At 49.1% G+C, this 23,320-nt stretch overlaps 1 protein-coding gene across 6 annotated transcripts; it reads right to left on the bottom strand.

The window, feature by feature from the left end:
- Nucleotides 1-89: 89 nt before the first annotated feature.
- klhl21 (kelch-like family member 21) lies at nt 90-23,099 on the bottom strand. 6 transcript variants are annotated; one of them, XM_088938338.1, is made up of 5 exons: nt 22,951-23,099; nt 9,783-11,033; nt 7,556-7,961; nt 6,601-6,673; nt 90-5,280 (listed from the first exon to the last, which is right to left on the bottom strand). In XM_088938338.1, the coding sequence occupies exons 2-5, from the start codon at nt 10,807-10,809 to the stop codon at nt 4,951-4,953; spliced, it is 1,836 nt and encodes a 611-aa protein (XP_088794464.1). In that variant the 5' UTR covers nt 10,810-11,033; nt 22,951-23,099; the 3' UTR covers nt 90-4,950. The 6 variants fall into 6 exon arrangements, with proteins under 6 accessions (XP_088794464.1, XP_088794463.1, XP_088794465.1 ...); XM_088938337.1 differs by lacking the exon at nt 22,951-23,099 and adding an exon at nt 21,271-21,439; XM_088938339.1 differs by lacking the exon at nt 22,951-23,099 and adding an exon at nt 14,641-14,999.
- Nucleotides 23,100-23,320: the final 221 nt, after the last annotated feature.

Genomic DNA, 23,320 nt, shown 5'->3' with positions numbered 1-23,320 from the left:
TGATCCATAACTTAGACTCAATGATAAAGTCTAATTAAGGCTGTTGTAAACACCATGCAAACAAAAAGTATTCCAGTTAAAAAACTGTCTTAATGAAAACATTTATTTTAAAAGGTAGTAGAATTGTACAGGTTGCCACATAGCACACAACACTGCAGGCTGTATACAGTTATTTATACAGGGCTGTGTATAACTGCAGCAGCTGTGACACTCCTATAAACAGCTACTCTGATGGGTTAATCTTCAAAGTTATTTAGACAGCTTCAGAAGTTATTTCTCAGTAAAGCATTGTTGCATAACGTGTTTCTTTGCAGAACTAAGTAGAACACAAGAATGGCAGCAATTTCATAGCAGGATCATAGTTAATGGATCTTCATAAACACTGAAAAAGTGGAATCTTCATCCCCATTGCAGAATCATTAGATAAAATAAGATCACTTTATTGGCCATATGCAATTTCTCATATTAGGAATTTGTCTTTTCGCATACCCCAGCTTGCTCTCCCTGAGACACACAGACAGGGAGAGAAGCTTGGGGTCAGAGCGCAGGGTCAGCCATTTATACAGCGCCCCTGGAGCAGCTAGGGTTAAGGGCCTTGCTCAGGGGCCCAACGGAGTAGGATTCCTCTGCCGGCCACAGGATACGAACCAGCAACCTTCCAGCCACAGGCACAGATCCTGAGCCACAGAGCCACCGCTCTGCCCTGCTCGGTGCAAAGAATCGTCCCTTATGAGCAAATCAAAAGTTTCTTTTCCAGTACAGGGCAGAGTGCATACTGGACGAACCCCAGGAAGTGAACAGTGTGAGCTAGACACTGAATTCCGTTCACCTGTTCTTCCTGCAGGGCTCACATCAGCCCAGTGGCCTCTGGCTATTTTCTCTGTCCATAGTAAACTTTCAAACTGCTGGAACAGGTCCCCCTCTCCGTCCAGTTCTCACTCTGCAGACAGGCCTTCAGTAAAATACTGGTGGGGCGTCCGCACTGGACAGAGCGAAGGGGCTGAATGTCAACATGGACACATCCCAAAACACTGCAAGTAAACACACAGCCTAGTGCATGGGCTGTCCCTGCTGCAATCCGTTCTGTAAAATACCTTACCAAAAACACTGCAGGTACTGCGCAATTAAAATAACAGTTGCTCTAATTTGGTATAAATACAAATGGGCCATTGCATCATCCATAATCTAAGCATCATGTCACAGGATTACATAATGCTCACATGCAATTTAAACTGCTAAATTTAAGCTTCGTCACTCCCACTGCGTGGGCAAGTAGTTGATGTTGAGGTGTGTCAAAGGTTTTTTTAACCTTGGTTTATGATTGGCCACCCTCCTTTTAGTTACTCCTCATGGAAGGAAAAATACAGGTTCTTCTAGCCAAGCGAATGTTTCGCTTGGAATGGGAGAGAATATTCCCATGGCATAGCAGTCACTTGTGAAGCGTTCACTAGTGGCCAATCTAGATGCATCTTTACAGCTTGTTTGGCACAGCTCAAAACCTTTGGTTGTTCAAGTGCGTTTCTTTTTAAAGGGTAACTGCAGTCACAATTTCTCAGACCGGTTATTCAATCTCGGGAACAAAATAAATTCACTGATGTTATAGAAAAACAATGATACATTTTGAATTAAGCACAAAAATGTGAAAGTCACCATATTGTCGCAATCTTGCATTCGAGTTCCCACTAATTACGACACAATGCATCCCTTCCTGCTCACTAGTCTCAGTATTAACTAATGCAATGTGATGTACAAGCGAATAAACACAGGTTGTGCAGCAGATATTTCACTGCAGAAATATTCCAACGTAATATGCATGCAGAGTTAACAAGTTAGTAGTATTTGTCAGCAACACTGTGTCAAAATCAAGAGCAATATTTCTATTGGATGACTATTCACAAGCCTGCTGGTTTACAAGGTAAACAAGATGCATATGTCACCGGAGGTCACAAGTCCCGTTGCCTCGTTCTAAATTGCACAATATGGCACCACACATTCCTGGAAATTAGGTCTAATTTGTGATGTAAATTGGGGGTTTTACGAGTTACTGTGTAGGTTTTACTTTTATTGCAGTTTGAAATGCACTCAAAGCTGATTCTTTCCAACCACAAAATACGAAAATAGCACTGCAGTTCCCCTTTAAATTAAAAATGTACATAAACCCTTTACTTAATTGAATTAATAAACCTGTTTGTTTGGGGATAGCATGGTGCGCTAGTACTTCACAACCTTAAGGTCCCACGTTTTGACTGGGGCGCTTTCTGGGTGGAGCTTGCATGTTCTTATCACATCTGCATTGGTCTTTTCCAGGTGTTCAGGTTTCCTCCTGCCTGCCAAGGACACGCTGGCTAGATCAATTGGTGCCTCTGATTTGTCCATGTACAGTATGTGTCCCATGACACACTAGCGCCCCCTCCAGGGTGCTGCAAGGTGCTTTCCTCCTCTGGTAACAGGGATGAGAAATCCCAGCAACCCCTTGCTCAGAGAGAAATGGCTGAAACATTGTGGTTTTCTGACAGCCTCTCAAAACACGTTGGTTTACGTTATAAATTCAGAAACCTGAGATGAATCCAACCTCGCACAGAGGAGCACTAGATGGAGGGTTTGTCAGTGCTGTTAAAAGGCAAAGTTAAAATTCAAGTCATTGTGTCGTCAGTAGATCCCCGTTTAGCAAAAGATATTCACTGCCCTTTATGTAATTACAGTATTTTTTAAAACCATTCTTAACCATCCTAATTTATAGCCATGATTATTGCACACTGTGTTAATGGACACTATGTATAAAGGATCTTTGTTCTTTTGAAAGGAATATGGTCTCATTCAACAACTGGTGAAAACCCTGTAAACCTACACCAGCATATTAGCTGCTGAGGCAGGGAAAACAGCCAGCGGCTGGGATGTCCAGGGAAAGGCAGCCTGGGCCTTGTTTTGTAATAAACGGAATCGGACCCTTTCTGATTAGGACACAGGATTATCCAAAGGTAAATTTAAAGGGGTGTCACATGAAGATCCACCCATCATCCGGGTGGGGTCGGAGCCTATCCCGGCACCCAGCGGGCACAGGGACGCCAGTCCATCGCAGGGCAGATAGAAACACACCCACACACCAGGGTCAATTTTCCCAGAAGCCACTTAATCTACCAGTATGCCTTTGGGCTGTTGGAGGAAATCAAGAGCATCAGGAGGAAACCCATGTGAACACGGGGAGAACATGCAAACTCCACACAGATAGCAGCCAAGGTTTGTAGTTGAACCCAGGGCCCCAGCGCCGAGAGGCAGCAGTGCTGACCACTGCACCACCGAGGCGCCCACATGAAAAGATGTAACCATTGTCGATGCTGATCGCTAGTCACGCACCATGTTATACTGCACAAGTAGCACAATGTGAAGACGGTGCTTCATAGTCACAGCTACAGCTCATTTACAAGGCACGCATTTTCTTCTAAAAATACATTCTGCCATTCTATAGACTAAAGAATGACGCAATGCAGGCAACGTATTACAAATAAAACAGTTAACACCAAACAGGTGAAACCGTGCTGCAACTGTGTAGGACTTTTAGCTTCAATGCAAAACACACAGCACTGAATACAGACAAGAACAAACTAACTGCTTCCAGTTACCCACACAGCGCCAGTTCTTTCTTCGGGAGTGGAAGGAGTTTCAGACACACTTCATCCATCCTCACAGAACAACAACAATCCCATTTGATAGCTGTGGCGAGGCATCCCAACTCCTCTTTGCAGGATGCATTTTCAGCTAAGCGAAAGAGTGACTGACAACTACCCAAGACAGTTAAATACATAAATAAACTTCATTATAATACATATTATATAGATATAAAAATAACTTATAAAAAAGGGGAAGTAATTTTTCTTGTGGTTAGCGCTCTGACTCTATAGGTGCCACATGCAGGCTGGCAGGTTTCCATTTCTGTCCAAACTGTAGCCAAGCCGAGTGTGTTGCCAAGTGGGATACCGAGGACACGGGCCAGCAGAATGAAACAGTAGCATAGACCATCCATGGTCTCCACCCAACGGTAGCTAATACCCGCAAGTTCCCAGTATTTCCTCTTAATTACATGTCCGGATTGGCCGCCGCCGATGTCCTGCTACTCCAGCGGTTGGGTACGCAACATCAGGGCGTGCTCAACGGCGGGACCGTCCGCGGTATTCCAGGGATACATGCAAAACGACACGGATCGCTTTTGAGTATTCCGGATTTGCAAAGCCCAGCTGTGCACGCTCGTCGAGGGGGAAAACGAGCTGCGGAGACTCGCTCACCGTCTTGTTTCCAGGGTTTTGTCATAAAACCGGCAAAGGGTTCTGTTCTCGGTGGGAGTCGAGGCTCAAAAACAAGATCTGGTGTTCCGACGACGACTGGGCCAAGCGCTTGATTTTTTTTATGTCGGTCATTTTGGGTTGTTTGGTTCGGAATGCTCCCTGGTCGGAACAGAAATCTGCTATGTAGTTAGCTGTGATTTTCAAGACTGGATGCAAAAAAAAAACCTGCTGCAGGCCACGCACTACACTGACCGAGGCTTTGAGTTCAGAAGAAGGAGAAAGCCTGTTTGGATTAGGAAGGCAGGAGGTTTCTCTCTCTCTAACAACACGATGACCCAACCCGATCCAGGGGTGGAGGAGTTTTTTGGACCATCGTCACTCAGTCTGACTCACGCGCCACAGGTCTGCCACACCCAGGATATGGTCATCAGCAGGACAGCAGAAGCCCCAGGCGCCTATGCGGTAAGCTATAAGCCGTGTGGCATCAAGCGCTCACAACCGCACTTAGACTGGCGTAACTCTCCTCTGTTCTGCAGGCAATCAGTCATGTTCAGCCCAATCAGAACACCGACAAGCGCTTTTTTGGGGAATCTCCGCACGGATGGGGAACGAGGGCTGGCATGATGAGAGCGTTTTTGGGGGTAGGGAAGTGGGGGAGAAATGGCGGGGCTCAGTGAGCGTGGTTGAGGTTCTGGTTCTGGTTGTGGTTCTGGTCCTGGAGGGCCAGGCTGCGCAGGTGGTGCCGGTGCAGCTGGATGGCGTTGGTCTCCGCCGGGTCCAGCGCGGGCTCGAAGGCGCTGGGCGCCTGGGGCATGAACTGGCGGAATATGCTGACGCTGCCGTGCCAGAAGGTGGGCTGGGGCAGCCGGCCGGCGGGGCTCCAGCCGCGCGTCGCGGGGTCGTAGGCCTCCACCACGTCCGACAGCTCGAAGGTGTTGTCGTAGCCCCCCGAGACGAAGAGGCGCCCGCCCAGCGCGGCCACGCTGCCACCCACATGGACCTAGGGGGCAAAGCACAGCCGTCAGCTACTGCGGGGGCCAGGGTGGGGAAAAGAGAGACCAGTGCAGCACTAGGGGCCGAGTCAGAAATCTGAACTGCACACGGGACAATGAGCAGGCATTAGTGATCACCCAGCACTGGCTTCGCCACGCAGCTTTCAGTGGCTTGATCTGTCACGGAAACGGACTCACTCCATCTCTTGGTGGTGCAAAAATAAAGAAAATTTTAAATCTGACTGCAATGGATCCTGAAAACTGTGAGTACTTCTGTCACTGTGTGACCCCTCGTGTGCCTGCTGGACAGTATCACTGTATTAGACAGGTAAGGGGCTTCATGTTGGTACAGCATGTGCCCCGGAGGTCCTGGGTGATTTTTTAACATCCCCCACCATCAGAATGACAACATCCCGACAGAAATACGGGGGCTGGCAGAAGCAACAAAATATTTAATATCAAAATCATAAACATTTCAGTTTAAAACATTCACAGACTGAGCACTATCAACCAAATTTCATTACAGGCAAGACTCTTTTGCTCCTGTCTAAAAGCAGTTTTCAGCATCTAAAGATGCTCTGGCTACGTCACCCTGTTAAGTGAAGAACTGCTTACACAGATATTTACAACAACAAAATGAGCTGTAACTTATACGTTTTTCTAGGAACTTGCTCCTAAGTTACTCTCTGAGTAACCCAAGCCACTAAAGTTTAAGTAAAACCTTAGTAAATTAATTCTTAGAGATCAGATTTCACTGAGACTTAAGCTTGCCTTGAATCAGAGGCAGTCTGCTGGAGAGCTGTAGTCATCTATCACAGTAAAGACAAGGGGTGGTCATCAAACCTCCACTTTTATTGCTCCTTTCAGAACTATTTCAGAAACTTAAACTTTTTGAAGATTAAGATTTGCACCTCTCCTTTGAAACTGCACTCAAAGACCTCATTCCAGTATTTCATTTTTTTAAAAATTAAAAGTCTTATTCATTGAGCCTGCTTTGTTTTTATCTCCTGCAGTTTCACAGAAACATGCTCAATCGACCTTTCACAGCGAACATCTCTTTCTCAAGGACAGAGCAACAGGCAGAACATGAAGCAGAAACGTAAATGAACTGGGTGAACTTCTTAAAAGGAGATGCCTGTGTGGAACAAGATCCTTGTCTATCATAGCTGTTAAAAAGCAGAATATTGATTTTTAAAATTTTCGTTTCATAACTCAGTAGCCTGCAGCTTTTATAGATTCATTCTTGGGAACCGCAGTCATAACGACTAATTAAGGTCTCTTCATTTCAAGCATGGCTTCTAAAAATGCTCTCCGGGGCTGATGGGTACCTGTGTCATCGGAGGGATCTTGTCCCACTCGTTCTTCTGGGGGTTATAGACATCAACTTCCGCCGAGTCGTCCCTGGAACGCAACGACGAGACTGAGACCTCGTGGCACATCAACACGCCTCTCTCCACCACTCTCACACTCTGCACGGCTCCCCGACCACACCCCAGCAGGGGTGAGGACCCCCAGAAGCAATATCGTCAGTATCACACAGGAGAGAGAACAGCACAGGAACACAAGCAGCTAGAACACAACGGGTTTTTTTTATATCGTTTAAGCAGTTGTGTTGAACAGAGCAATAACAGGTTTATCTGCATCTCATGAAGTCAACCGGGCCAATCTGAAGGCATTAAGACTCCCGGTCGCAGAGCCTGGCTGAAATCGAACACGTGAACGACAGGGCTCCCTGAGGTCCATGCCAACGCTGCGCAGGTCACACCGTTCAGGAGCTCAATACTCCTGGGCTCCAGTGCAGAAACAGCTCAAGGAAATACAAGCGCGTCTGAAGTAGAAGAATGCTTTTTTCTGTGAGCACAGTGGGTCTCTCTGGGTATGCACGCGTCCACTGAGGTGAAAATGGAAGGGCCTGGCGATGCAGAGAGAAGGTCTGAAAGGGGCAGCTGCTGGAAGTATCGTGAAGGACACCAGTCATCCTGGCTCCTCACTGTTCTCCCCCCTGCCCTCTGGTGAGCGTTATGGGAGCATAAAGGCACGAACGTCCAGACTCAGAGACGGCTTCTTCCCTCAAGCTGTCAGATTACTGAACTCTACCCCCACCACTGGCTCACACTGATGGGGTTTTCTCTGAGATGCATGTTATTTAACTTGTTGTTGTTGCTGCTGTTCTGTGTTTGTTGTCCTTGTATAGGACCATACATGCAAATAAGCCTGTAATTGCACATGACAATAAACTAAATCTGAACCGAAACTTCGCAGAGCCAGAGACGCCGTTGTTACCTGACGAAGTAGATCAGGCCGTTGAGGGTGACGGTCTTGGGAGCGAAGGACCAGGGAGGCAGCTGACCGCAGTTGACCAGGGCCCAGCGGTCACTCTGGGGGTCGTAGCTCTGGATGGCCATGGTGTCCTGGCCGGCCAGCGAGCCGATGGCGTAGAGGCGCCCCCTGCAGGCGGTGGTGGAGCAGTTGTCCATGGGGTGCAGCATGGGCTGGAGGGGCTCCCAGCAGTCCAGCGCGTGGTCGTAGCGCTCGGTGCTGTCGGACGCCACCACGTGCAGCTGCCCCTTGAGCACGCAGGAGCTGTGGTACTCCCGCGCCTTCAGCATGGGCGACACCTCCGTCCACTCGTTCACGCTGGAGTTGTAGCGCCACACGCCGTCGTAGAGCCGGGAGCCGTCCGAGCCTCCTGCAGGGGCACAGACCAGCGGCTCCGGTCAGCACGCTCCACCCCCCCTCATCACCGATCCCCTCCCGAGCCCGAGCCCAGACAAGGTGCTTGGAAAATGGGGAACGGCCGTAGGGACAGGCTGGGCCAGTCCGGACCACAGGAGGGAGGGAGGGAGGTCAGGGCGAGAGGGGCAAACACGAAAGCGAAGGCAGGGTTAGCGGCGAGCTGACCGGTCAGAGGTTACTGCCGTGAGGGGCCAACCTGCAGAATGCACAGGAACAGCCCTACAGGCCCGAGCCACCTGAAAACATCCCTTTCGGGGGGACCCAATCGTCACTGTGCAGGGAGAACGCCTTCACACCGAGAGAAATTCGCTTCTGAAGCCGATGGGAACATTTTGGCCCAGGATTTTCTCCCGTCTCCCTTCCCACTGGCAATTCATGTCCACAGGATTCCCACCCCTCTTCCTGCTCACTATACACATTTATGGGCTTTTGAGAGTTACATGGCATTTTCTAAAAAGGTTGTCTTTTGACTTCATGTCTTTAAAGTTCCCTTCAGTGACAAAAAAAAAATACCACCAAATTTCAATAACTGGTAATAGCAAGCACACCAGCCTGGCTCCTAAACCAAGGGAAAGGGAATTATAAACAATCAGAAAAGAAGAGGTAAAGCTTTTGATGGAAATCTATAGGTTCCTGAAATGCTACTTCATTCTCTCCGTTCATTCTGCAGAATTCTGCTGTGCACTGCTGCTCGGGAGCTGTGACGGTATTTACTACTGGAGGATCAGTGTGTTGTTTTGGGAATTTTCCACATGGCATCCATTTTTAGGGATGTGCAAAGAGGACTCTTCGGTAACAAGCCCTATTTCTGTGCTCTGAGCCTCCCTTTCTCTGAATCACACTAGCAGGACTGCTGTGCGGGCAGCACAACACTTTTGGGAAGTGCGAGTCCAGTAACTTCTTTGGCAGAACACCGTGTCCCCCTCCCCCCCATCTCTCTCTCTCACTCACACACAGCAGGACAGGAGCAGCGGTATTTATAAACCTGCTGCCTGCCCCTTCGGAACACAGAGGCCTGGGAAATATCACAGCTTCCACATCAATCCAGTGGAACACAAACAAAGCAAGTCTGCAGCACGCTCCCTGACGAGCTCACTCTGAACAGGCAAAAACAGCCCCATTTTGTGGAAACGCACCACCTATACAAAACACATCCCTCCGGTCGAAAATCCATCACATCAGCGCATTATTATTTGGAGCTTCTCAAGGCTCACATTTCTCATCAGCACAATTCCATTCCTTAGTTTTCTTGAATATTAGTAAGTCACGTGAAAAGGTATCGATCACCATGCGATCGATAAAAGGTCAGCTGCCAAAAGGTTAATAATTTACTGTGAGCGATGACCTGATGTGAACGGGGAGATCATCGATTGGTTGGGGCAGCACAGCGTATTGTGTAAACTGGTGGACCCAGGGCTGACTGGCTGTGGGTTCGAGTCCCTGCCGCGGGCTCTGCTGTCCTGCCTTGAGTGAGGTACTGTACCCCAGCTGTGAAAGTGGGGAGCAGCACAGCTGGGGGGTAACTCTGTGATGGACTGCTGTCCAGTCCGGGGGGGATCATGTGCTCCAACACTACAGAAACCAGGCTGGGAACAGCAGAAAGGCTGAAGGTTACGTCCCTCCAATTTGTTCAGCGGTGACTCCACCCTGACTACGTCCTTTTGCGGCCAGCGCACAAACAGAGCGAGGACACTTCCGCGAGGAGCCTGCCCCCCCCGAGTCGCGCGCCAGCTGGTCTGAAGCCGACCCGGACCGCCAGCCCGGCTCCACCTACCTGTGACGTACATGTCGTTGCCGAGCGCCGAGATGCTGTAGCCGCCCCCCAGGTGGTCCGGGAACTCGGCCAGGTAGCGCCACTGGCCGGTCTGGGGGTTGTAGCAGTCCACGGTGACCAGCTCGTCGCAGTCCTGGTCGCAGCCGCCCACCACCACCAGGATCTCGGCCAGGCCGGTGGAGGGGCGCGGCCGCATGCGGTGGCAGGGCCGGTCGTGGCGGTCGTACTCGCAGGACTGGAAGGCCCGGGCCTCGCTGACCAGCCGCAGGCAGGCCGGGGACAGGTAGACCAGGGGGTCGCTCTCCACGTGGGCCAGCAGGTAGAAGCGGCGCACGAAGGGCAGGCGCACCTGCTGCAGCAGCTCGGGCCAGCGGTGGAGGCGCCGCTGGGGGTCGGCCTTGACCCAGCGGGCGGCGATCTGGTAGGCCGTCTCCTCCTTGTCCACGCACAGCCCGTCGTCCGACACCAGCTCCAGCAGCCGCTTCCAGGGCAGCCGGGCGAAGTCCTTGCCCCGGGCCAGCTCGGCCACGTTCCTGAGCGCGAAGCGGCGGGCGCTCTCCGCCAGCCCCCGGCAGGCGTAGGCCTCGGCGAAGTCCTGGATCTCCAGGCAGTTGGAGACGTCCAGCCGCTGCTCCAGGAAGGCGCAGCAGGCCTCCTTCACCGAGGGGAACTGGAAGAGGTCGGCCGTCTTGAGCAGCAGGTCCACGTTGTCCTGGCTGACCGTCACGCGGCCCGTGTAGCAGAAGTCCAGCAGCAGCCCCAGCAGCTCGGCCGACACCTCGTGCAGCTCCACGCAGTCCATGGCGCTCTCCCGCAGCGTGCCGGCGAACATGGCCTTGAAGTAGTTGCTGGCCGCCGCCAGCACGGTGCGGTGGCAGGGGAACTCGCGGCCCTCGGCGCGCAGCGTGACGTCGAAGAACTTGCGCTCGGCCCGCAGCTCGTGGATGCCCCTCAGCAGGTTGAGGGCGTGGGCGGTGTCGAAGAAGGGCAGCGTGGAGGGCTGCGTCTGGACCGCAGGCTTCTCCATGGGGAGGCGGAGGGGGGTGGGTGGGGGGGTCTCTCTCTGTATCTGTGCTGCTCCGGATCTGCTCCCTGGGCTCTCAGGGCACCGCGCGCATCTGGGGGGTAAAACGCGTGCCAGTCAGCGTTTCCGCCCTCCCGATCGCCCCGAAGTCTGAAACAAATGACTCCGTCCACTCCGCAAGCACAGCGTTCCGCTGAAATAAGAGGCGTCCCACAACAAGCAGGCTTCTGTAAAAAAAAATAGGAAAGACGAGGTCGTTAAGTGAAGATCCAGGGTCGCAGTCGGACACTACAGCAGGAGCAGGAAAATCTGCCTTCTAGGGATCAGCAAGCACTGTAACAGACGATCGCTGGATACGTTACAGGAAACTCTGAAGGCTCCGTTCACAACAAGCAATCGGTCACGTCTGACGGGACTCTCAACAGACCGACGTCTTGAGAAACAACACAGAGGATTAGTTCACATGCACGTTTTCGATAGTAACTTAAGCAGCTCCCCCCCAGTTTTTCGGCATTTCTCTCGATTTCCCCCATATCCCTCATGTTTTAATACCAGCCTCCGTACTTATCATATAATCCGACCCCCGTATGAGAGACTGAGAATAGAGCCTGCACACGGCGAGCACAGTCTTCTCGCTTGTGGCAATAACACACTCCCCCTAGAAAAACATACCGCAGCCAGAAATGTTATCTCGCGCGGGAACCTGTTTTTCAGGCTGATCCTTTGGCGGTAATGTAAACGGTAGTTACCTGCGAGACCTTGAGTGGACTTCTATACAGGACCACAGGAAAAATAAACTCTCGGAAGGGAGAAGCAGGACGAGACAGTAAGAGTGACCGGTTCCAGGGCTCTTCTTTGAAGAAAGACAGCTGAGCTGTCCGGCAGGTCTATAAATACCCTCGGAGACAGTGACCATTCCTCACGGAGGTGGGGCTGGGCTCTTCTTACTCGCCTGACTCGAGCAGACAGGAAGATGTCGTCACCTGCAGCCCCCCCAGTCTCGGTGAATCAGTCCTCCTGAGTAACAGCTCATGTATCTTAACCCCTGGAGACTCGGAGTCGCCGTGCTCTTACCAGAAGGGCATGATTGTCTCAGACCACAAAACCCCAACAACTTTAGCACACAACTCTCTGAAGATCGCCAGGCTGCACTTGATTCAAACTAAAATGACTTAATCATGCTAGCACGTAAATAACAGTACGGTAATTACACACTCTCTCAGCGTTTCAGATGAATCGCCCTGTTAATCCGTGCTACACTACAACCCAGTATCTACAGTATTCTATATCCTGGTATACTCCAACCCCTGTTATACAATCAGGCCCGATCTTAAAATCTTAAAAGAATGTCTAGAATCAACCCTGATCGAGTCATGTGGTTCTGTACTACTAAACTGCAGGTTTATGACATGTAATCCATTATCCCGCAACACGTTAACTGCTAAAATTGGAAAGCAGTTCAATCAGAAAGGATCTCGGCGTGTTGAACAGGGAACAAAAGCCACTGTGTCAGCAGGGAGGAAGGTTCTGGAGGAGCTGCCTCTGTGACCTGCCCCGGCCTCACATTTCAGCCTATAAATATCCATGGCTCTGGGCAGAGTCCCCGGCCCAATCACAGAGACCACAATGCGCCGACAGCGACCTCTGCCCTTCTCCACCTTCCCCAGCGGAACGCTCGCTCTCCACGGGTTCGGTCGGAAGGCCGACCTTTCCAGGGATAAGGACCAAGCGGCAAAGGACTCTAATCTAGTGCAGGGCTATTGTAGCACAGAGCGAAGAACTTCTTAGTGCAGCAGCAAAACACACAGCGCCTTGGCCTCCTAAGACTTGTCAATGAACCCTCAATACACGCTGGCAGCATGGGCTCCCCCACACTCCCAGTGCCACGGTTCGGATACCGGCTTCCTGGCTCAGCATCTGCGTCAGGCTCTGCGTGAGGTGCAAGGCTCCCATCTTCCCAGGCTAGGGGGAGGCCTTTCCCACAGGGACTCCTCCCAGCCCCCATTCCAACATAAAAATCGAACGGAAAGCTTTAGTAAATACAAAGACGTCCCCCATGACAACGCAAATCCTAACACGTTATCAGCAAATCCACAGATTAAGTATCGTGGGATCTGGTACACTATGAAGAGACATTATTCGCGACTGAAGAGGAGGTGAAAAGTTTCCCTTGGTTTTGGGGACCCCCTGGATAGACCCCTATAGCCTCCAAGGATTTCCCAGAAAAAAAAAAACAAAGGAAGACCTGTATCAGAAACAAGACAGTCAGTTCACAAAACACCCAGCTCCAGCAGCTCATCTGCTACCTGAGCGATATGTAATGATAAAGGGAAACGATTTCGTATTCAACGTTACCAGAAAACATGCATGTTGACAAACCTTTAATCTATTTTTATTGGCATTAAAGAGCACCTGATAGACAACGGAGCACACTACAGAAGAATTAGGTCTATATAGGAAGTCTGCATAGTCTGAAGGCTGGGTAAAGAAAGAATTCATTTCAAGATAGGAGGCTATGGATGTAAGCCTCTATTCAAAGCCCTTTAAAACCCACGCGCCGACAAAAAGCATCTAAACATAACAAGCTAACAAAACTCTACGGAAGGCTGCAGCAGCGAGAGAATGCGAGCCTGATTACAGTGATTGAACTGAAGCGATTTCAACGGGAAGCATCAAGGATCCTACAGCAGTCACAAAATTAAAAATCTCAAAAGTGCAGTGAACCAAGAATCCCCTTCACAGAACTATACCCCAGCTAAGAAAAATAAAACAACCTCTTCTTCGTTTTATACTGCGCATCATGCAAATTAATTTCTAGGCGGAATGTGAACAACAGAACTACGTCAAGGAAAACTGCCGATGATTCAGGAAAACGGAGTCTAACTACTGAAAAACAATCACAAAGGTTTACCAAGAAAATGTGCACATGCCACACACTGACAGATACATCTGTCAAACGTTTTAAATATTTTTGAAATCGTAATTAGAAATCAACGACCTCGGGTTTGTAGCAGGTGTGAATGCCTTATAGAATGAATGCAGACGCACATCCAAAAGCCCCCTGTTGCACTGTGAAACAAAACCATCTCAAACTGCACAGCAGCTAGCAGAGAGCAGAGCGCCGCCTCCTTCAGTTCCTACCCGGTCAGAAAAGCACAGCTCCTACGAACTTCAGGATGCCTGGCACGTGGCTGTGACCGAGCTGATATTTTAAAATCGGGAAAGAGGAAGGCACATTTCTGGTTTGACAAAGAGAGCTCGTGGACTGCGCCTTCTGACGCGGTCTAAGGGCTCTCAATCTCAGTCCTAGCGAGAGCCTAGTATCTTCTGGGACCTGCTCCAACCCGACTGCACGGTTAAACAATTCACAGAATTATTTTTTAGGTACAGACATATACAGGAATTGTCAGGAGACCTTTCACAGATCCTTCAAGACATTCACCGATTTAAAAAGGTACACCCATCTATTTTCTAACCAGTTCATCTCATTCAGGGTTGCAGAGTCGCTGGAGCCTCTCCTGGCAAACAACGGGTACAAGACAGGGTACACCCTGGATGAGATGCCAGTCCATCAGTGTTGAAAGGTACAGCCACACGAAAAAACTCCCCGGAGCCCATTCAAAAGCAGTTGCGCAATTAGACTGACTATGTAGCAGAGCTCAGGTGAAAGGAAAACAAGAGGACACTGGCCCCCGCAGGAGCGGAGGCCAAGACTCTGAGTCTAAGGCTAAATAATAAAGCTGATCCCTCCCACCGATCTGGCTCCAACATTCTTGCTGGCTGCCAGCCCAGAAACACACTCCGCAGATCCCGACAGCAAAGTCCTTAAACAACCTGGGCAGTGATGACGTCCCAGCACAAGAGGAGACCTGCGCGGCGTCCGGACAGAGACCGAACACTGTGCACGAGCCCCCAGGAGTAGGACAGCGCCACCTGACCATCAGCCACCCCCTACAGGTGTTCCCATCCGCAGGGGTCACGGAGCAAAACGATCTGATCTGAACGGTTGTCTCGGAGACCATTTCCTCTTGACACCCGGCGCCAGAATGTGCCATCTTAACACTCGGCACCTGTGCAGCGGCGATCCCAGACTCCTCCCGGGCAACCGGGCCGGGATCAGGACTCTGGAACACGTCAGACTGCGAGGCATGGAACTAGCAACTCTGGCGACACAAGACGCACTTAACTGCGGTGACCTCCTACAGCGCCTGATTAAAAAAAAAACATCTGTGTAATTTGCACATGACATCTATTGAGCAATTCTAAGTTACAGGCTTAGTTTACAGGGACACCAAAATTGGCAGGGGACAGAAAGAAAGCGATACAGCCCTTGCAGTGGGACGGAGGCCTACGGCGGCTGGTATGGCATTTGTTTACTGGGCGAGCAGTGTCTCCATGTGATGACCACGGCCGCCAGCCCACAGAGTGCATTCTTAGCATGCACTTCCCCAAGCAGTGCCAGGGAGAGTTCGGCTCCACACTCCACTGCCCTGGAGGTGCTCGTTCACCAGGCTCTCCTTTACCCAAGGGGCTGCGGACCGAGTGATGTAGATGAAGCCGATACATGTGATCCTTCAAGAATCAGCTGGATGAGATCCTCCAGTCAGGACAGGAGGCACTTCTTAACCTTAAGGGTGGTGGGAGTGTGGAACAAGCTGCCCAGCTGTGTGGTTGAAGCCTACATCCTGTGATCTGTCAAGAAACAGTTGGATGAGATCCTTGACTCAAGACAGGTAGCACTTCTTTACCCTAAGGGTGGTGGGAGCGTGGAACAAGCTGCCCAGCCGTGTGGTTGAAGCCTACATCCTGTGATCTGTCAAGAAACAGTTGGATGAGATCCTTGACTCAAGACAGGAAGCACTTCTTTACCCTAAGGGTGGTGGGAGCGTGGAACAAGCTGCCCAACTGTGTGGTTGAAGCCGATACCTAAACAGTGTAGATGAGCAGGGTGGCTCCTCACACAAGTAACCGTTCTATGGTTCTTAAAGCCAGGAGATCCCCCCGCAAGAATGCATGTGGGGGAAGAGACAAATCGGTCAAGAAGAGAAGCGATCGAGGAGTCCAAGTCAAGCGATGTTGTTAGATCAGAGATTCCCAAAACAGTTTTGGGGTTCATGGGAGCTGGGTCACCAGGTCTGCTTCCCAGGGGATCCTTGGACTGGTGGACTAATGGCAACACAGTTATGCTCATTCCTTTTCCTTTGTAGCTCAAGCTCCAGATCAGTGTTTGAATGATGCATTATCTGGGACTGTCTAGGAGTTTTCAGTTTAAGAGTCTAATTGCAACTTATTTATTAAACATATCACCGATAACAGATTATGTACACCTTACAATACTCAGAACACTCACTGCAATTAGGGAGCTGCAGTGCTGTCAAGTAAGACTTTTTAAATGTTATCTAAATGAAGATCATATGTGGCTGGAGGGGAGACGATGAAAGCTCAAACTGGCCGTTACACTGCCCACAGCCGCCATTATTACACCTCGAACCTCCACTCTTCGGCAGTTTCCCCTCTCACAGCTACAACCACAAAGTCAGATCCTCTCCTCCACCTCTTAAAGGGACAGTACACTTACAAGCCATTTTTTTTCTGCAGAAAGAAAACCAACCCCACATTCAGGTCCATATTAGTTATGTCCTTACTCAGTCAAGATTTCCAAGGCCAGACTGTAGAGCAACAAAAATAACACCTCACATCTCGAGCATTCGACAGGGATTAGTTACGTCTTAGGAAAGCATACAGTAATGAAAAATAAAATACCTAAATAAATTGATGACCTGAAAATGTTTTGCTATTACGCTCAGAATTCAACTTTCCACGAGCTAATGCCGTTTCTGCCAGGATGTTATTGGACATTACTTTATTGTCCTGAATAATGTAAAAGCCAATCAGATCAGTATAACCCTTTCCTATACAGGTCTATATAGGTCTGTCCATCAGGGGTGCATTGCTTTGAAAAACAGGTTGCCAGCAGGACATTTGTGGTGTTTTGATAAAATGGGAACAGAGAGCTGGACTTAGTTCTGTCCCTTCAGAGAAATTTAATAGCACCTTTGTTGTACAAAGACTTTAGTGGGTCTGCTGGCTTGAACTGGAGATGTAACTATGCTGAGTAACACAGTTCACATGTGGAGGGCTGGCACCATGATTACACACTCATACATGTTGTATGAACGTACACACGCTCTGCAGTTCAGTTTCAGTCAAAAGCGTATGACATACTGTATCCTGTCAGCATCACAGCGTCTGAATCTTGGAAACAATCTTTTTAGGGCAGCCTCTCAATCAGAGACACTGCCCTTGGGTAGTCCAGGGCCAAAATGCTAAGAAAAAAACACCCCTTGGCAACAGGACGCTTATTTCCGGTAGAGGTTTGTGGAGATATGTGGAGAATATGGCACAAGGCAGAAAAACACCGGGAGATGGGACGCCAGTCCATTCCAAGGCACACGCACACAGGTAAGAGTCACCCATTGATTCAACCAACACGTCCTTGCAAGTTGAGAGCAACTGGGTAACCAGGTGAACACAAGGCAAACATGCAGACTCCACACAGAAGGTGCTACAGTGTGGAATTTAACCCAGGACCCGGAAGCTGTAAGGCACCAGCATTAAACACTATGCCGTCACATTAATACTCCTGCAGGTTGTCTAGATGCATTAATCAATATGTTTAGAAGATTAATACAGTTTGGAAACAAACAACATTACAAATAACATCAGGCTTCAACTAAATAAAACAATCTCTCAAGGTCTCCGCCTTAAATATAGGCCCTGCACTAAAGGATGCAGGATTAAAGGATTAAAGGATGAACTGCTATAAGTGAAACAACAATAAACTGGTCTTATGCTTTAATATTATAATATATATTTTTAATATACCAAAGACAACTAAAGCAAATCCACCTTATTCTTATATGGATCAATAAGACATGTGTCTCAAATATATTGAGGCCCAGCATGGAATGTTTTAATGCCTAAAATATGATGTATAACTTAAACTGAGCTCTTTTATTACAAGTAATACAATGCAGATTTGGAATAAAGCTATCCTGCTATTGTTTAATAAAATTAAAATAGAAAAAAAACACATCGTGAACAAGCCATAAAGAATGCACATCTGGAATCCAGCCTGCAAACAAATACCATTAAATTAAAAACAGGCCGACTACATGCGACGTCCACTACCACTGCGAACAGCACAGCGCCAGCAAAAAGAAACTGCCCCCTGCTGGCAGTACTTTGCCTGGCACAGGAATTTGTAAAAACATCTTTTAACAGTTTACAAGTAATTCCATTACTCTTCCTTCTCTTAACCAGATTACAACGCCGGTTTAAGCACTGCTGCTAGATTTTACATACTAGAATGTATTTTAATTTGGCTGAAAAAGGAAAACTGGATCAAAAGGCACAAAATTAGATGAATTAGAAAATACTCAAATGCTCACAAAAGAAAAACTCAGGCCTTAAGTATATAAACCTATTTTCTTTAATATAGTCTAAGTTTTTATGATACTAAAAAGGCTCAAATCAAGAAATCCCAGTTTAACCACAGTTTAGAATCCAATAATTATAAATAAAATCTACTATGAACCACTGAACTGCAGGTCCAATGTGCTGTAAAAGCACATTCGGAGCATAAATGTTATTTATAACAGGGTGTTACTGTTTCTGGGGATCCTACAGTATCCCCAAACCCATCATCCAGCACCCCCATTCCCACCACCCTGGTCATTCAACTCGTATTGTACCACACAGAGCAGTTGGTACAACTGGTCACCCTTGTCCTGTCTGAAGGTGATTCCAGAAGCAACACCCCTACTGTGCTTCTTACTGTAGGGCTCCCACGCGAGGCCATGCCCCTCCTGCCTGCCCCGCTGTATCCCAGCATACCCTGACGCAGGGCAAGAGGCCTGCAGGCTGGGGCCCGGCCTTCTCCTGCTGCCGATCTCAAACACAGGCCGCTCCAGAAGACCACACGGCACCAGCACAATCAAGCACAGTCCCCTTGCCCCTAGACACACAGGCACCTGCGGCACCGAGCCAGCAGTGAGAAAGATCTCATAGATTAGGGAGCTTCAGAAATCGGCATGTAGTGGCTTTCGGGTCGGAATCGCTGAAGCCATACGATATTTTCACAATGAGAAAGATCTAAAAAATACAGTTTGACTGTCCTGCACACTAATTCTAGACGCTTGCTGGGGTGACATTCTTGAAGTTCGATCCAAAACTGTACAGTTCCACGAGTAGCAAGAAACGCAATCTCACCTGCCCAGCTCTGCAAGACACGGCTGGGTCTCATAACATGGATACAGGGCACATCTGGATAATTAAGTTGTGAACCACAGCTGGGACCAAACAACTCCACTGACTGACTGTGCCAACAGAACCTCTGGCCACCTAATTCACCCTGGCACCAGTGTTTAAAACGATAGCGCTCTCACTCAAGTATACCATAAAAGGCACCAGGCGCAGGGAGCTGCTCATGGCTTTGCATTCCTTCTGGGGGGTATCTTTGGCACAGAGTGCTAGTAGATAAGAGAACAGTGGAGCCCTATTCGAAATTCTGAGCTGAGACCGCAGCACGGCGAATCAGAGACGGCACCCAGCTGCACAGCAATTTAATCCACCCCCAGGTTTACAAAACGCGTGCACTTGTAAGAAAGCAGGAAGGGAATTTTCTCTTTTAAGGTTCTCTGTCTGTCCATGCAGGATATCTCAAAATAAAGTAACAAGCCTGAAAGCTCCAGCATATGTGCAGAGGAATATATACCCATAAGACATGAAAGGGCTCAAAACTGCTAGAGCAATGGAGTCGGACTTGTGCTCCTACACTACCCAACCCGCCCATCCTGCACCCTGACCCTATAGGGCAATGACCTGACCCCGCACCTGACTAGGCAGTGCTGATGTAAACTGTTGTTGGAGTCGCTGCTTTGCCTTAGAACCACATTAGGGACTCCCAGGAACAAATCCTGGGAAGATACCTACCCCTAATTAGAGCTGAGATCTCTAGTCCAGAGGCTGTGGGAAAGTCCTATGTCAGCCAGCTGTGACCAGGAGTCACCAAGGGGCACAACAGTCGCAGGGAAGCAGTAAACCATGGGTTTGGGAAGGTATGAGTAGAAATCTAATTAGAATTGCTGTTGCACAGTGTTGGAGTGCGTTTTGCCTAGGTTTAGCCTGCCTGTATCCCTGTTTACAGCCGTCTTGCAGGACATGCGATCCTAACGGCCGGAAAAGGACAGCGATGACCACGTACAGACTAGAAAGAGCTGCTGCTATCGCCCCCCCTTCCGGGCTGGCGCTATAAACCCTCATCTGCCGAGGGGGTAATTCCTACTGCCCTCGGACGGACCAGTGACAGACATCTAGGCATTCAAGAAACGCCTGGATATTCAGGTGTCTTTCAGTACTCAGAAAAGGGTATTCAGGCATTTTGCACTCAAACTTGAAACGTTTTTTTTTGCAATGTGCCATGAAAAATGCATAAGGCCCTGCACTGCTCTGTCACTGTACAAACAGTGAGGATGGGGTAAAAAGATATAAAACAAGACAAAACCCATCACACATACAGTAGCTACCCTCCCAGAGCAGTTTGCCTTAATCTTTCTCCCCCAGGCACGTCTGATTCCAAACAAGCCCCGGCAAAAACTTTCAAAAACTGGGGTACTCAAAACTCTTCCAAACGAACACCCCGTTCCCCCTTCTTGTCCTGTTATAACTCAAATATTTGACTTTTAAAAAGAATCATCTTTCATTTTCAGACTTTTCCACCCTTCTGGTCCCTGCATGGCAACTTTGCACATCAGGTGGCAGTTCTGGGGCTGCCGTCTGGCTCACTGGACCCAAAAGAAAGACATGATCTCATTAGCCCTAACTAATGAGTAACTGAAACTTACTACAGAAACCCAAAAGCTGCTATTGTAAATAGACCGCACTCTCTACAATGCTAAAAGATCTTTTTTAAAAGCTTTCCGAGTGCGTGATTTATCAGTTCAAATAAGGTAGGACTGTCTATCCGGGGGCGAAGGCGATGTCTGTGTTGGGTACAAAGAATGAAGAGAACGCTGATCGTTACAAAGTTGCGTTAATTGTGCACTGTCAATCCGTTTAGATAATTAAGACCAAAACACAGGTCCCTTTGTTTCTTTTGACAGTCTAGTTATATAAGCCGAGCACTTAACGCGCTTCACATATAAAACAAATACTTAAAACGCAGGAGCTACATAAATACGGCCAGAACCTTATAAAGAGACACAGGAAAGTAAAACTGCACGCCAACGATCCATTAACAAGAACAAACGACGAACAACAACAAGAAACGGTCTGCTTGCACGGCAGACCTGCAATTACTGTACACCACACAGGCTGACTCCGTCCGGGACCGTCTCACTAAATAAAAAAAAAAAACACACCACCACCAACAACAACAACGAAAAGACATTTTCCTTCTCTTACCCACAAAAAGAGCGTCCCGGGCGCAGCACCGACAGCGTCCACGAAACCGAGGGCAATTATCTGTGTTTTCTGCTCCGAGCCCCCTCTCTCCGCCAGGCCCGCTAACGTCTGTGCGGGCAGCTCTCCTGCGCCCCGAGTCCCGCGGTATGCGTCCATGCCCGTTCCGGGGCCGGACTCCCCATTGGACGCGCCGGCTGGGCTGCGAGTGACGAGCGGCGCCACAGGTTGCCAAATCCGTGAGCAACCACAGAGACCCCCCCCTGGCCTTCCAGAGCGCTAACGGCCTCGGTGTGCTATTTATGGACCATGACGGGCTTTTTTTTGAAACCGTATTCCTTTTTTTTTCCCCCTTTCCATAGGATGTGCCTTTTTTAAGCGACTGAGTTTAATCTCTCTCTCTCTCTCTCCCTCCCGCATTCCCTCACCCTCAAAAAAAAAAACTTGGCTCGTTTCCGACACCCGTCTGGGAGAATTTTTCCCGAAGCCAAGAGTGTCGGACACACAGCTCGACTTTATGAGCTAATTTCACACCAATGCCAGCCTATTCCGAAATAAAAGGGTGGCGTGGAGGCAGACAGACTGTTGTGCCGTCACGCCGGTATTTGGGCGAGCTTCTCTGCTTCAGGGAAGTGGGGCGGGTGGGAGCGAGGGGGCTGTTCCACGCCGAGTGGCAGGCCGATACCCCCTTTTTACATTTATTAACCGACAGACCCACAGAACGACTGCCGAGGGCGATAACGGCGAAGCACAATCTGCTCTGGCCCCAGAGAGCCCTCTCGCATTATCTCGCGTTATCTCTGCCGAACACAGTCGCGCTGCCTCTACCCCTCCAGAGAGCAGGAAACTGCGGCTGGCCTGGAGGATACCCCCCCACCACCACCACACACACAATCCGGGGGCCACACTAGACCCGCACCCTGCTGTCAGATCCACACGCGTGCTGGCCTCTGCGCCCCGAGGTGCCCCCGCGAGCGGCTGGAGAGGCGCGGGCAGCGGCAGGGGGGAGTTGGGGTGCACGGAACAGCCTCAGGAGTATCGGGGCGACTCGTGATTTTTAAACACCGGTGGAGTGGTTTCTGCTGGGAAAGGTGATTTTACCGAATTGAATGCAACTACCTTGGAAACCGCCCTCTCAAGCACACCTTAACGTTGTTCGCTGCTCTTTCTTGTTCGTTCTGCAAATGCTGTAAACCCGACGGCTCTAGGTGTATTTTCTGGGGGGGTGGGGGTGTCTTCGTCTGTTGCAGTTGGATGGAAATGTAGGAAATAGACACCCGGGTTGTGCTCTGACTACGCATGTGAGAACCGGGCCCTGGTCCGCCCAGCGAAGTCTGCGCTTCCAGCGGCTGAAGTCCCTGATTGGGCTTCTCAGAGCGGTGGGTTTTTATTACATGTCATTTAGAAAGCAAAATCACACTTTGCATTGAAAAAAAATAAGTATACTGTACTAGGTGGGGGAAAAAAAGATGATCGCTTTTTAAGAAGGCGAAAACAAGTATCCCAAGGTACATTAACAGTTCGGCATCAGTTTTCAAATTACAGTAATATCGTTCTTCTCGCGACAAACAAAAGCAATATTTTCACTTCGAAAACCGAAGAAGCTTCATACTTACAATAACGAAAAACAAAGAGAAACATAATTTAAAGCGCCCATCATAAAAAAAAACAGATCCCCCCCACCTTTCTCAGACTTTCGGCACACCGACAGACACAGGTAGGTTCTGCGCTTCGATCGTGTTCGTGGATGAGCAGGGAAAACTCCTACATCTGAATGACTATGAGATCTTTCTAGGTTTACAAAAAAAAACCACAAATACAAAAGACTCTACATAAACGCGTTGAGAAAATAGTTAATTCTCGCGCAATCCACACACCCCGGAACCGCGAGCGTGGAAGGATAAATCCGTAGAGCGCATACGACTGTAGGAATTCAGAGAGGGGATTCTTGCGCACACGTATGATGGGCTAGTTATTGATTTTATCACCTGAATGAAATACCACTGACATGTGTAACTTTAAAAATATAAACTTACTTATTTTCTTTAATTAT

Source organism: Atractosteus spatula, chromosome 20 (genome assembly GCF_055471065.1).
Source record: "Atractosteus spatula isolate fAtrSpa1 chromosome 20, fAtrSpa1.hap1, whole genome shotgun sequence".
NCBI lineage: Eukaryota > Metazoa > Chordata > Actinopteri > Semionotiformes > Lepisosteidae > Atractosteus > Atractosteus spatula.
Note: the sequence above shows the minus strand (reverse complement) of the source record. Positions and strands in the feature narration are given on the sequence as shown.